This window comes from Carya illinoinensis, chromosome 10, assembly GCF_018687715.1.
Source record: "Carya illinoinensis cultivar Pawnee chromosome 10, C.illinoinensisPawnee_v1, whole genome shotgun sequence".
Lineage (NCBI taxonomy): Eukaryota > Viridiplantae > Streptophyta > Magnoliopsida > Fagales > Juglandaceae > Carya > Carya illinoinensis.
In genome coordinates, this window is record NC_056761.1 from 31,042,696 (window position 1) to 31,058,897 (window position 16,202).

General features: G+C 31.1%; 1 protein-coding gene across 1 annotated transcript; it reads left to right on the top strand.

The window, feature by feature from the left end:
- Positions 1-3,925: 3,925 nt before the first annotated feature.
- On the top strand, positions 3,926-4,666 carry LOC122278062 (60S ribosomal protein L12-like). Its single transcript, XM_043088137.1, has one exon. It carries the CDS (start codon positions 4,014-4,016, stop codon positions 4,512-4,514), a length of 501 nt encoding a protein of 166 aa, XP_042944071.1. The 5' UTR covers positions 3,926-4,013; the 3' UTR covers positions 4,515-4,666.
- The last annotated feature ends 11,536 nt before the right edge of the window (positions 4,667-16,202 follow it).

Genomic DNA, 16,202 nt, shown 5'->3' on the forward strand with positions numbered 1-16,202 from the left:
AAAACTAAATTAAGCTACATCTGGAAAAAATCGTAAAAAAAATTAACGAAACTTGAAAAATGTAATAATAGTAAAATAAAAAAAAACAAAAAAAGAAAAAGAAAAATCCATTACTTTTATTTCAACTAATTTCATCTGCAAAACACAAACGAGACCTAAGAGAAAGATGATAAAAGTGATCAAATTTATCAAACTTAAAATCATGATAAGTAAAAAGATCAATAAGGGCAAATGCACATTTTAACTTCAAAACAAACCAAGTGGACCAATTTATATTTAACCTTAATTTATAATAATTATGTGTCAAATTAACACCATATATAACTTGTATGTACGTATATATGTATATATATATGTATATGTATATGTATAGAAAAAATATAATTGCAAGCATAATTGTGCACTAATCTGTACAATAATATGATGTGATTGGTCAAAAAGTAGATTTTATTGAAAATAGTATTAATTTAAATTTTAAGTATGAATAAATCAGTATTAATATACAGATTAGTATGCGACTGTGCTTGTATATAACAAAACTCATATGTATATGTATATGTATGCATGCAGGCCAACGACTTTCTTCTTCATGTCATTCTTCATATATATTCTTAGATCTTTAGCAGTGAAGGGTTAAGAGAAGAATATATATATATATATATATATATATATATATATATATATATATATATATATATATATATTAGGCTGCTATCATTCTTACTAGATCTCTTAGCGACAGCTGCGACACTATATATATCCAATGCATGCATGCAATGACCAGTTACACTTCTCGAAGTTCTTGGTCGCTTAGGATTATATATATATATATATATATATATATATATATATATAACATGAATAGTTTGCACGAATAATATTGGTCTACGACTCTACATGATGATTTTCATAAAGAGATTTGGTGTACTTTTGAATTTTGCCTAGAAGACTAATTGGAATAACTCTTCAAAAACTTTAGGGTCAGAGTGTGCAACATCTTATAAACAAACAATAGATAATAGAATAATTATAAAAAGGCTAAATAGGGTTTTAGAAAATCTATATGTATATAACTAGTGCATATTTGACTAATTTGGTTCCACTTATATTAAAATTGTACCCATTGAACCTGAGACGTGTGTCTCATAACAAAATTACAAAACATATCTATTCCACTTTTAATGATGAATCCAGTACTTTCAATAAAATCTTAACACAAGTATATATTCCCCTAATTGATTGTTTTCATGAATATAATAAAGAGTTGGTTACTATATAATTAAAATAGAATTGTTGGAGTTCATTTGCTTAAAATAGGATTTTTAAAAAATCAATATATATATATATATATATATATATATATATATAATGATATGGAATGAGCCAAGTCAAATCATTTTGAAACATTGTTTATACAGACAGACAGCCCAATAATGGTGTGTGTTAATGATAATATTTTTCTTGCATTAAAAGCATGAAGCTGCCAATAATTGGCGTGGTTGGTTAGGTTTAAGAAGAAGAAGAAGAAGAATGCATTTGCATGCGTGAAGTGTCTTTTATCATGAGTTTGGTAGTACTTATCCAGAAAGAACGCCTTAATCTGTACCTTTTGTTGACCACGACAATCACGATTTTCCCCCAAAGTACTTTTGAGTTGGATGTATTGTCGGTGTATATAATGTGAATTGTTTGATTGTGGGCTCTCCTTACTTTCGCTTGCCAAACAGTTGTGTCAAAATGGGTTTCGAAGTGAGAAAGACGTGTGGGGTTCTATTTGGTATGGAAAAATCTTCTTGTCATCTTCATATTTCATACATCATATTTATTTTAATTTTTTTTTATTTTTTTTATAATAAATATGTAGTGTGTAGATAATAAATAGAATAATTTAATTAGTTTAATAAGAATAAAATAAAATAAAAAATAAAAAAATAAAAAATAATATTTTAATATATAAAATGTGTGGTGTAGGATGATGTGTAGCATTCCTTATTTAGTATTAGTATGGTCAGAATAGCCTAATAGGTAAAAATAAAATACCATATAATTGTTTTACGTTCTAAAAAAAAATTAATATTTATAATTATAGAATACGCAAACGTTATATATTATTTTTTAAAAAAATAAATAAATACGTAACTTATATTAATAATAAATTTTATTATTTATCAAAAAGAGTATACGGTATTTAAATAAATGACTATATCTAATATTATTCTTTTAAAAAATGTTATAAGCATAAGGGTGAATTATTGAGATATTCAATTATGTGAACGTATATAATTCACTTGGAGTTGTATAAAGCGATTACGGATCATGCATGCATATGTAGTACTTTGTTGTGGATTAAGATCTATAGGGTTGTGGGAAAAATTAAATTGATGCAACCAAGAGATTTGGGTTTTAAAAGCTCAAATCTTAATTATCCTTTATCAAATCTATGTATTTTTGTCCAAAACTCATGCATATGGTGATAAAATGATCATAAGAGAGACGATTTGTAAAAGCTCCAAAATAGGCAAATTCTATGTAAGGTCTTGTAAAAAAGTGGACTCTAACTTTAAAAACATATATAAAAACTATTATTTATTAGTGAGATTCATTTTTTTAATAAAGACTTATATCAAACTTGTTTATCTCTGTATGTAGAGTTGTTTGACACGACATTAATATAAATGCTTTTGTATTCACTTGTCGTGTGACTTTTCCGCTTTAGGACCTAAGTTAAAGCACAAAGTCTTGAAAATCCTCTAAGTCCTTTTAATCCTCAATGGATTAGATTAAATTAAAGGATATTTTTGATAAATATGAGATTAATTTGACTTTTAACTATTTTATTCACACATTAGAATAGTAATTTTTTGTTTATATAATAATAAAATAATATAAGATGAATTTAGTTTTGATTATTCACATCAAATTTTCATATTAAATTATCTATTTATTTATTATATAGTAATGAGTAATTAATAATTAAAAAAATATTTAAATAATTTAGTTAATTTTATTGTATTTTATCATTCTACCTATCATATATTAATTAATAATCATATTCTAATTTATTTAATTGGTTAATGGACACGTACTGCATAATTTATCAAAATATGGACACTCGATGCAAGATAGCTTGCACAAATCAACCCAGAACATTAGGTGCATAGTTTAATGAAAATAACCAGAAAAGAGAGAGTTATAAAAGAAATAATAAAATAAAGATTTGATAGTTTTAAAGTATACATCAAATTTGATTTTAGTTTTAGAATTACTATAGTTACACTTTGCCTCATTCAATGTGAATAATTTTATTATTCTAATAGTTAAAAAGTATAATTTTTTATATTTAAATAATCCGGTAAGAGTACTCTTACGATAATATAAATATATTCTGAAGGGTCCGGCTACTATGCCGCCTCAAATGTACCACAGGGCGTACCGCCCAGCGTTACTTTTTTATTTTTTATTTTATTTTCTTTTTCACATTTTTTTAATCATTTTCTTAATTATTAAATAAAAAAAATACATCAATATATTTAAAATTATTTTCTTAATTATTAGAAAAAAAAAAAAAAAAAAATTTTACCCAACGGTCAACCCGGGCGGAGAACCGGCATACAAACTTTATCCTACACTGAATGCCATCTTTATTATTCTCTGTACTTTCTTCCAGTTGTTCATCTGTATCTGTTACTACTAGTTGTAGTCTGAATCAGGGTCCCAATCCAGTAGAACTCATCTATTGGGCCTGGAGTTAATAGAATTTTGGGCTTTCCAAGTTTTAGGGCTTTATACTTTTGTGATGGAACTAATCCAATTCACACAAATGGGCCACACTTATTTCAGTTCTAATTTCTCAACAAACTTGTAAGAAATTTGTTATAAAATTTGAGGACACTTTAGTCATTACGATCACCCATGTGCAAAACCCTAGCATACAAATATGAAACCCTAGCGCCCCCCACGATTACTCTCCTTCTTCAGACAAACCCTAGCAAAACCCCCCAAAGCAGCCAACAATGCCTCCGAAATTCGACCCGTCGCAGGTGGTTGACGTGTATGTCCGGGTGACCGGAGGTGAGGTCGGGGCTGCTAGTTCGCTCGCCCCGAAGATCGGGCCGCTAGGTCTCTCACCGAAGAAGATCGGAGAGGACATAGCCAAGGAGACGGCCAAGGACTGGAAGGGCCTCCGCGTGACTGTCAAGCTCACCGTCCAGAACCGTCAGGCTAAGGTCTCGGTGGTTCCATCGGCCGCTGCCCTTGTCATCAAGGCATTGAAGGAGCCCGAGCGCGACCGCAAGAAGACGAAAAACATTAAGCATAACGGCAACATATCCCTCGACGATGTCATCGAGATCGCCAAGGTTATGCGTCACAGATCCATGGCCAAGGACCTCAGTGGCACCGTTAAGGAGATCCTCGGCACCTGCGTCTCCGTCGGCTGTACGGTCGACGGAAAGGACCCCAAAGATCTGCAGCAGGAGATCACCGACGGAGACGTCGAGGTTCCCCTAGATTGAGAAAAAATTGTGAGGGTTAATTTTAGTACTCAGTTTTGGATTTTGAAATGAATTTTTATCGGTTGTTTTCTTCAATCATGTATTTGGAATCTAAGGTTTTACATCTGAAGCTTGAATTATTTACATGAAATGCTGTGGATGGTTTTTTTGAATGTGGAGATATAAAATTCTTAAAGTTGGGATCGAACCTTAATTTGATAATGCATTTACTTAATTCGTAAAGATTAAAAAAAAAATAGTACTCTCATAATCTTTATTGTGGAATGATGTTGGAAATGGTGTGTAGATTACTTGTTCCTTGTTCGTAGATAGTAGATATGTTGGTGAAACATGTAATGCGGATAGTTTAGTTCCATGTAATGCCTCAACATAGATTCAATATGTTAATTCGGGTGCTGGACGTAGTGGATAGTTCTTGGACTTTCTATATTTCTTTTTCATCATGTGGAGCCTCACCAAGGCAGGGCCCTTCAGACCCACGTAAATCCCTGCTACAGCTCTTCCCAAGCCTGCCCATTGATCAGTAGGCTCAACCTGACAGATTATGAGAATCTTTTTGACATGTAGCCTGTAGGAGGCTTGTTTAAAGTTGGAGACTGATTTCCAAGATTAAGGAATGAGGGTGGAAGTCTTTTGTAATGTCGTTTAATGCTTGTATGATCCATTTTTGTTTGATTAATACACTTGTTTGTCGGAGTCTTCTTTGAAAATAAGTTTAATGGTTTTTAGAATTGGTGATAAAGTAAAGTTTAAATGATTTCAGAAATGGGGAGCATAGGATTTCCTGCAAGTGTAATATAATTTGATATATAGTGATTGTGTATGGCACGGTATTTGTGACATTTTTAATAGATATTTATGATTTGATAGCCAACTTGGTAGCTCGCAGCTCAACTATCAGGTCACATTGTTCATGTTAGCATAGTGAATGTGATAATTGAGCTGCAAGCTGCTAAGTTGGAATCTTGTTCACTAGGTGCCTGAGAGCAAGATGGAACTATTTGATTTGGGGCATCTATATGGTCTCTGTTTTGTTTGTTCAAATTCATAACATGATTTATAAATGTTTGTCAAATGGGATGCTAAGTTTCAACTGTCAGTCACATTATTCATGGTAGCCTAGTGAATGTGATAGTTGAGCTGCATTCCGCTAAGTTGGCATTGTGTTCACTAGGTGACTCCTGGGCGCAAGATGGAACTATTTGATTTGGGGTATCTATATGGCGTATGTTTTGTTTGTTCAAACTTATAACATGATTTCTCAAATTTATAACATGATTTATACATGGTTGTCAAATGAGATGCAAAGTTTCAACTATCGGTCACATTGGGTCCTGGGCCTTAGCACCGCTCCCTTTGGGCAGGTTGTGGTGCCCTTGTTTGGATGTCAGAGGGGCGGATTGGACCCCACGGTCGTCTGCCCCACCTCGCCCTCCATGGCCAAAAACAACTGGAAAAAAGTCCAAAACAATAAAGAAAACAACAAATCTCTAGCATCCTTGAAATTTACAAATCTATCATCCCAAGAAGAAATCTAGGAAATTAAAAGTATAAACAGTCAACACACCGACACGGTAGAAAGGATTAAAATCAAGAGCATAGCCCAGAATAGGACCACGACATGGCGATGGAGATGCCATAAGGGCCATTCACAGTGCCACTAGGAGGGCTAGGCGTGTTGAGACCAGGAGGGTAGTTTTTGGTTACTTGCATGGCTTGGTTGAGGGAGCCTTGGGTACGCAAGGCATGACCACGAAGAGTCAATAGATTGCACCTAAAGGAGATTCCGAGATTATGTGGGATGGCAAATCCCTTGATTTTAGGTGATGAGGAAGATTGGAGGAAGTTAATCGAGTTGTTGATTCTTAAAATTAGAGATTTTATCAATTTGTTAATTAGTAGATTTGTTTAATTAATTTTAGAAGTTTGTTGGGATTGTTTTCTTTAATTTTAGGAGTTTGATTTGTTATTGGATTGTGATCTTAAAAGAAGTTGATTGGGGAAGGACTAGTCGAAACCTCGGTACTATTTATTTTGGTTTTGCATTGTAATTCATTATTATGCTTTTTTTTTTTTAATAAGAATTTCTTAACCAATTTTCGAGAATTAAGTACTAGTCTGAGTTAGTTTTGATTTTCGTATTTCAACCATTTGGATCTAAGTGTTGCTTCGAAATAATCCTTGATTTATTCGCCCAACACAACCATAAACATTTGAGTGCAAGTGAGGCTTCCATCACATGGCTGTGGGTTTGATCAAAGGAACTACGGCCACAATTGGCCATGGGTTTGCAAACATATCCACGACCATTTTTCAAGAACAAGGAAAAATATTGACAATAGGAAAATGAGAGGAAGAGGATGAGAGAATGACGGAGGGAGAGAGAGAGAGAGAAAGAAAGGAGAACAAATTAATACTTTTAGCTTTTGATTTATATATTAATTCATAACTATAAAATAACATTTTGGGAAAGAGGTAAACCCCTAGCTTAGGCCTGCCAAGGGCCTCCCACGTCAACCCAATGAGATAGGTGAGGTGGTGAAGCTTTGCTGACATTAATGATAAATTTACAAGTGAAGTATAATAAATAGTATTGAATAATTTAATGTTACATCATGAAATAATGAGAGGATGCTGAGAAAATGAATGATGAGTAGCATTATTCTACTTTACAAAAAAAATTACCTTTGCATTTTAAGGATTTGTTTCGGGTTGTGGTATGAGTTTTAAAAAGTATTTAAATAGCCTTAAAAACTCTTTAATAGAAAAATTAGATTGTTTGAATGTTACATGTTAAATTATTTTTAATCTCAAATAAGTTAAAAAGTACGTTTAATGGAAAAATTTTGATGTTTTTCCTCAGACGTACTTTTTTGAATAATGTAGAGTGTAATTCAAATTTAAAAAAAAATGTCAATGGACGAAAATATCTATATAACTTTAAGGTAATTACAATTTTTAAACTTTTAAAAATATAGTCACGATCTTTAAAAATTCAAATAATCGTCATTTCTACTTCTTAAAACACTTTTTTAATTTTTTTTTCAAACAAATGTAATATATTTGAAAATATTTTAAATATAATAGTTACTAAACAGTAAAATTTTTTTTAATAGTAAAACTTATTATTTAAGTTATGACCTATAAGTCTTAAAGCTATAAACTATATTTATCATTGCAATTTCAAACATGCACTAAAGTAGCACATCCTTTTGTGAGTTTACTTTTATAAAATTTCTTTCTTTAATACTATTATGATGAGCAATGCAATTTTTTACCATTGATTGTGTCATTAGATAATTAAATTGCTTTAAGGCTTGGTTTGAATAATGAAAGTCTCTCATATCATCTCATCTCAAAATTTAAACACTATAAACATAAATATTTTTCAATTTTAAATTTTTAACTTTTTCATCTAATCATTACTTCATTATAAATAAAACATAAAAAATAATTTAACTTTTTTAAATCCTAAATAATATTAAAAAATAATATTATAATAATAATTTAACTTTATAATATTTTTATTTAACTTTATTTTTCTCTTATTTTTTAACACTCTATAAAACATTTTAACTCAAATTATTTCTAACTAATATCATCTCAATTCAAATATTTTATTAACAAATTATTTCAACTCACTATTCAAACTAGCCCTAAACTGAAATACGTTGTATCAAGAATGCGCAATCAAGTTTTTCATATGATTAAGAAAAACCAACTAGTTGAATAAAAGAAAAAAAAATCTAAAACTAAATTAAACCTATAAATTGAATTGAACTGGATTGAAATAAAAATATAAAAATATTCAATTTCTTGGATGAATCAATCTGTATCAGTTATCAGAATTGCAAAGTTGACTTAGACTGATTTGATTTCAAAATATGTACAAAATCGAACCAAACAGAATCTATTACACTCCTTTAAAAAATAAATAACTAAACACACCTGTACAGTTTGGAGAATCCCTGTGCACTATCATGTAAGAGTGTAATTGGTCCACTTCAGAGTAACAGATTTAAAATTTCAGTCCACCCTTTTTCCAAACCAGATTGTTAGCTATCGATAATGTGGTTCAATCAATTCGATTCGATCCATAAGAGTTATAAACCATTGGGTCATCCCTACTCTGCAATGGAAAGGAGATGATGTCCGCATGCAATGGCTGAAAGATTTCCTTTGGGCAAGTGAGAAGATCACTCCCGATTAAATGGAATACAATTGGGAGGTGCCTGCCCTTTCACGTCGCAAGGAGGGCCATCTCCCTCCTCTTCTACGAGCAAAGCAATATCGGCAGTAATCATTAAAAACATTTTCTTTTAATTTATTGTTAGTTTCTTCCGTCATTTTCCTTATTTACACTTCAAATCATTTCGCAAAGCACTTTAAAAATATTATGGCCCCGTTTGGATATATAGTTAAAATAAGATGTGAAAAAATATTTTAAATAGTAGTAAAATTTTTGAATTAAGATGAGATAAAATAATTTATAAAAAAAATATATATTTGGATGGTGAGATGAGATAAGATAGTTTTAATTTTTAAAATTTAAAAAAGGTGTGGGTTCCATTATTTAATAAAGATAGCCAAATTATTTACTGTTCATACACTCGCACTGTTCATGTCAGATTGTACTATTTATACACTGTTTATGTACTGTTCAGGTCAGATTTTAATTGTTTATATACTGTTCATTATTGTTTATTTAAAGAGATGTTTTTAAAATTTAAAAATGAAATATAGTGTGTTTGAATAAGAAAAACTAGTGTATGGTATAAATGAGATGACATCTCATCTATGTTGGCCATCTAAACTTACACACAAAGTAAACAACAATGGGTGATCCTATTGAAGAATTTCTACTATGCCCAAGTCAGTTTTCTTAAACATTTTCTTAGTAAATCTCACATAGATCAATTTTCACATCTTCTATTGTTAGAGTTATCCCACATCAATTGTGGAAATGGTTAAGTGGTTAATTTAAAAGTGTAAGAGAAAATCTTATCCCTTGAACTAGCTTATGAGGTTAAGAGAGGCCCATGACATCCAACAATAGTATCAAAGTCTAAGTTTTCCAATAATTTCAGATTCAACAATTTACAGAAGAAACGGGTCGCTGCTCCAACTCAGGACTTAATGTGTGAGTAAGAGATTTTTAAAATTGTTCTACATCGTTTATGAAAAAGATTGGTAGTCAATTTTATAAGTGTGAAATAAAATTTTATCTTTTAAACTAACTTTTTTAAAATTGAGTCTCATAACTACCCAACAGCATCCACTATATCCATCAACAGATAAAGTTTCTTGAAGAGCTTCAATGAGCTTCTTGCCAACCGAACGTTATCTTCAAAGCTCCTCTAATTTGCCCCACCTAGTCTCGACGATATACTGGCTATTGTTATTGGTTTTGATGGACCACTTTTCCATGGCTCTTGTGATCCTATAGCTAACACGTGCTTGATTTATTTCTATAGCTTTATAGAGAATACGTCCCAATATAAATGCACGTGGAAATAAATAGAGTCGTGTAATTAAATGATATTTTTTATTTGTTAAAAAATGAGATTTTACTTTTCTTTTAAAGTGGCCATAGAAGATACTCTAATCATAACCATTAACATTAACTTGGCTTGTCGTTTGACTATGATTACTCATATGTTTTTTAAGCGCATATTTGATATGAGCATTTGGTGAATAGTAATTAAATAGTTAGAGAGAAAGTATTTATTCCATTTTGGGAAATGATAGAGAAATATATTAAATAAAAATATTATAAAATTAAAATATTGGTTGAATATAATCTTTTAATATAAATTTTTATTTTAAAATTTAAAAAGTTATATTATTTTTTTGTATTTTGTTTAGATATTTAATTTTTTTTAATAATTAGATGAAAAAATTAAAATTTTAAAATTAAAAAATATTTATATTTGATGTCAGACAGAATAGTAATTATTCTACAGGCTAGTTCTAATAGATGATCAATACAGAGAAAACAAAAAATTTGCCCAAAACATGGAGAAAACTTTGAATAATATTGATTAATTATAAAATTTAAAATTATTTTATGAAACCCACAAGCTGGACTTAAATAGCTGCAAAATTTAGCTACAAAATTTGAAATTATGATTATTTTTCCAAAAATAGAAAAAAAACTAAATTATTGTATGAGAAATAAATACATAAATAAACAATAATCTTACCAAAATTTTGGCTAAAATTGAAATCAGAATCATTTTTAAAATTTGAAACTAAATATTTACTAATAAAGTAAAAATGAGTATAAATATATGATTTGAGGGAAAATAATTAATATTGCCCTTAGTTCAAGAGAGATATTAAGTTTTTCTTTTTATATTTGTACAGATTCATTTTCTTAAGATAGTACTTCAGTAATCAACGTAGAATCTGGACCTAGATGTTCCATATTAATTTGGATTTTGCGTCAGTATTTGTGTAATGTTTAAGAAAAAAATTAAAATATTTTAAGATAATATCAAGTTAAAGCCAGATTGAGATACAAGAATCATCTCATCTCATCTCATAATTATAATTTTTTAAAAATTTTACACAAAATAAAATAAATAATTTAATTTTTTTAAATTTTTAAAAAATAATAATATTAAAAAATAATATTTTAATAATATTTTATTTAATTTTCAACTTTCACATTCATGTTGGCTTGGCTAAAACTCCTCAAGTCAAAATATAAACTTTGTAGCCATTAAACCTGCTGCATTGGACTGGCTAAAATGGAAGAGTTGAAACTTTCAGCTACGGGAAGTCCATCACTTTCTTCGGAAAAATATAGTTGCAAGCATAGTTGTGCATTAATCTGTGTACCAATATGATGTGATTGGTCAAAAAGTAAATTTTATTGAAAATAGTGTTAATTTAAATTTTAAGTATGAATAAATTAATATTAGTATACAGATTAATGCGTAACTATACTTGTATGTAGCAAAACTCACTTTCTTCATATATGGCGAGTTACTATTTCTCATCAAATCATTATTTTATTCTAAAATTTCATCTCCTCAATTGAAACAAATTATTTCTCTAGTGAAACCATTTTCTCTAAAACCCTTTCACTTTCGAGCAATGTTACATACAGTCGTGGAATTGCAAACGCCGTACAATCGCTTTGAAAAAAAGTGGGATCCACAATTAAAAAGTTAGTTTTTTTTTCATATAAGTCCTATATTAATTCATTTTTTTCAAAGCGATTGCACGCCGCTTGTACAATCACGACTGCAAATGTCATTTCTCCTCACTTTCTATCACTTTCTCCCTCGCCGAACACCCCTTTCATTTTTTTCTTCCTATTTTTCTTTGGCTTGACACTCACTCTCTCCCATTCTCTCCATTTTCTACATTTTTTTCCAGTTCTCTTGCTGTTTTCGTTACTCCAGGGCTGTCAAAGTTGGGAATCTGGCACGATGAGAAGGAGCACTCGATTCACAAGAGAAAATCGATTTTAATCAACTAGCCTTATACTTAGGGTTCTATTGTACTTCACAGAAGGTAATCAACTCCCGTTCTCTTGTTTTTTTTCGATTTGTAATTTTATTGTTTGGTTTGGCTTTCGCTTGATCTGTGGCGGTCTGCATCATGCTTGGTTTTTTTCATGATTTACCTGATAATGGGTCGATTTGCCCAGCGATGGTGTGGATTGAATTGACATTAGTAGGGTCAAATCAAATACTGAAACTTGTTTGCTCGACTAATTCAACAAGAACGATGTGTTTGAAAATCATAATAAAACAAAGCTTCAAAACTCGTAGTGACCACGAAAAAATCATCAAATAAACCATGGGTTTAAACGGGTCACAATGATACGAAATCTCTATTCCAAAGTTGTATTTTGAAGTAAATATGAAACACAAGAAATGTCATAATTTTTTTTTTTTTTTTCAATCTAGTTAAATAACTCAAGTATATATACTTGAGTTTGTGGAAGGGAGGTAGCATATATTGGGTATACAGAACATGGTTTACTTGGCAAAGTTTCTGCAATCTCTATAATCTTCAGTGCAGTAAGATAGATTCATTCCTCCACTTCAACTACTCCATGTGCACTAGGCACAAAAACTTGTGAATTAATAGAATTATTTGGAGGTTTTTCTAATACTTTTTTGTTACTGCAATCTCTTTAAACGAAACTAGAAGTACCGAGCAGCAAGCTAGACTTTTCATTCAATATTACAAACATATCAGCAACAAGCTAAACTTTTCATTCAATATTACAAATATTACAAGCTAGACTTCATTCAACTAGAAATACATAGCACCAATACAAATATGAATATTATTGGCTTCTTATTCAGAAACTCGCAGGCTCAATATAAGCTTTCTGCATAAGGTTTTTGAGAAAGGTTCTTGGCATTTATGCACCACTCAATATTCTCCAGCATTTCTGCATAAGTTGATTTATTTTCACTTCATCACAATCTTTAGTAGCTTTATTTTCCTTTGTTTGGAGATGCTGCTAATCCTTTTAGTAAGTTGAATTTAATTTATCAAGCTTAATTATCTGGTTATTTTCAGTGTTCAGAGAACAAGGAATTACAAGAAAGAGTGAATAGCCTTGAGCAGTTGGTCTCATTCACAGGTGATAAGTCATCAATGTCTTCAGTGGAGTAGGTATCTGGAGAATATATTGATGAATTGAAAAAGAAAATTCAGTCTTAGGTGATCATTAGGCCTATTTTGGATTAGAATGGCTAAAGAAATTCAATTGTTTTGGCTGTTGAGTTGGAGAAGAATGCATATTGTAATGGGGGCTGTGGCAAGGGTGGTTGTTCTGTTTCATATACCAAAGAGTATATGTTGTTCTATTTCATATACCGAAGATGTGTAGAATTCGAACTAAAGAAGGAGAAGTTGGATGATGTGCATTTTATGTATGATCTAGTGCTCAGACCCTTGATTTTTCCTTGTCATTTATAGGGTTTCATTAGCTCCAATGAAAGTAGTTGTGCATGAAATAGTACTGCATTCAGATTATAAAGTTGTAATATATAGGAAAAAAATGAGTAAGGAGATAATTTTATATGTTTTCTTTTTCTCTTTTTGGTTTTGATTTATATGCATTATATTTATTATTTAATATATAGAGTGTATTTGTAAAATATAAAAAAAATTATAAAATATTATTAAAATATATAATATTATATTACTATTTTAACTTTAAGAGAGCTAGTCCTATGTGAATTCACCTAACCAAAATTTAACCCTATAGCCAAAATTTGAAATTCTAGCCAAACTTTAGACTTGCCAATACTCTAACTCATTTTATTATATCTCAATTTATTTTCTAAATGACAGCTAAATAATTTTTTTTTTCCCAAACAAGTCCGAAATCTCATTATCTCGGGGAAAAGATTCTACGGCTCGCAGCGAAATTTCTGTCACACGTCTTGTCGGTTTTTATTTATTTCGCGGTCCAAATGTTTTCCACGCAAATTCGCGAGATGTTCGGTCACCCGATTTTAAGATTCTGTTAGATGCCATTTTCAGTAGTATCCACATGGAGGCTCCGATTACCGTCCATTTGTTTGACCCAAAGCTACTTTGTCTCTTCCTTTCTAGATATTTTCTCCTTTCATGCATTCCGCTTCCATCGAATCCATCCTCTTCCTATATAAATGGCTCTTCACTCCTCCTTCCCTTTCATCGATCTGGGTTATTTTCTTGTTCCCTTCAATATTTTCCAAAACCCTCTTGGAAAGATCTTTGAAGAATCCGCCATCTCACTCTTTTCTGTCTTCTTTTGTTTAGGGTGGAAGAAACTAGAAAGAGAGAAAAATATCAATGGCAAAAGAGATCAGAAACATCATGAGTTGTTGGATTGAGGTGGCTCCAGCCCCCATCATTTACCCCCAAAAACCTTCAAATACACCGAGTCTTGAGCCTATTGCAGAAGAGGATGCTGAGGAACTCGATCAGGATGATTCATCATAGTTGTTTTTTTTGCTGATTATGTGACTGCAGAAGATCGAGAAATAATTAATGTTCCAGATGATGATGATGATGGTGCAGTACCTAGGACCAACTTTCAGAACAACATATTCCCAAAAACTGTACTGTAAATTTGTAGATTTATGGAGTCTTTGTTTGTTTTAGATTACTGGGAATTTTTTTTTTCTTTTTCTTTTTTATGCATGAGATCACCAGTATCATTAAGCTTGCCCAAGATTGTAATTTATAAATAAATAAAAATAATCACAGAAATGCCACTTGTTTAATTCAGGATGTATTTGGGTGACTTTCTGTTCTGCTGTACAGATTTTAATGATTCATTTCTTCTTTGTGTTTTTGTGGGTATTTGGGAACAAGGTGGATGTTGGTAATTTTTGGATGAATTGTTAAGATAGATTAGACTCAAACCCTCAATTTATGCTAAAACTAATTAGGATTATGAATTCTTAGGCTGTGGAATGCAGTGTACGTGTGGAAGATGTAATTGGAGCATTTGATCGAACATGTACTGGAAGATACAAGATTGAGACTGTTGCTTATGGCTAAAATATCATCTGTTTTGTCTCGTTATTAAACAAATAGAAAGATTGGGAGAAAATGCACATTCTCCATTATTCAAATAGCTAGTACTGTTTTAGGCTGGTTTGGATGGTAAGGTATTTTCAGAATATTTTATTATTATTATTTATTATTTTATATTATTATTTACTGCTGTTTATTATTTTTTTATTAATATTTATAAAAATATATGAAATCCCTTCACTATCCAAAAATAATCCTTAAGATCATCCTTACTACTTGGCTTGGACGTTTGAACTTACTTTTAAAGATAAATTCATTTCTTCTCAACCATTAACATCACCATATTTTAGAGAGACTACAGTCTCTTGATCCAATGGAATATGATTTCTTAGAGTTTTTATTCAGTCTAGAGTGAAGAGATAAACACGCGAAGTCGATCTCAAGGCATTTATTGTTACCCGTTTAAGTTTCTCAATCTAAATATTGTAGAACTAATTTCATGCTTGTATTTATATTTCTAAATCTAAACATCAAAATTCCGACATGATCTTTAAATGCATTAAAATATTTCTCCACCACATAGTTCTCCAATAGACACGAGAAAGAAGAAAACTCCAAGCAAGTTGCAGGCAGGCCACCAGTCATTATTGTCCACTTTCTTTTTTGTTTTTTTCTTACTGGTGTGTTCCCCACACTTTGCATATTTTCCACATGTTTCCAACCAACTTTTGATGTTTTTTAGCCTTTATTTATTTTAATTGGACGACCCATTTCGTACCACGTCCTTCTCTCTTTCGTCGTTATCACTTTAACCCTAATATAAAACACTATCTCCACTTACTTTACCCTCAACCCACTCCTCCACTGCATTCAAGAAAACCTACCTCTAGAAGTTCTGAAACAATCTTTCCTCCTCCTTTCTTCCTCAGGAGAGAGCATTTCTGCTACTACTGCAATGGCAAAGGAAAACAACGGATGTTTGAGTTCTTGGGTTGAGGTTGCACCACCCCTTCTCATTTCACCCACTAAGATTCCCATTTCTCCTGCTCTGGAGACGATTACTGAAGAGGACGCTGAGGAACACCCTGACCAAGACTCCTAAATATTTAAGTGTGCTTGTACATGTTTCTCAGTTTCTGCTTCTTGAATTAGCTGTATTGGAATTTTGGCTCGGTTTGATGTTGA

Coding starts and splice junctions, on each gene's coding strand:
- LOC122278062 (XM_043088137.1), top strand. CDS start 4,014: ATGCCTCCGAAATTCGACCCGTCGCAGGTGGTTGACGTGTATGTCCGG.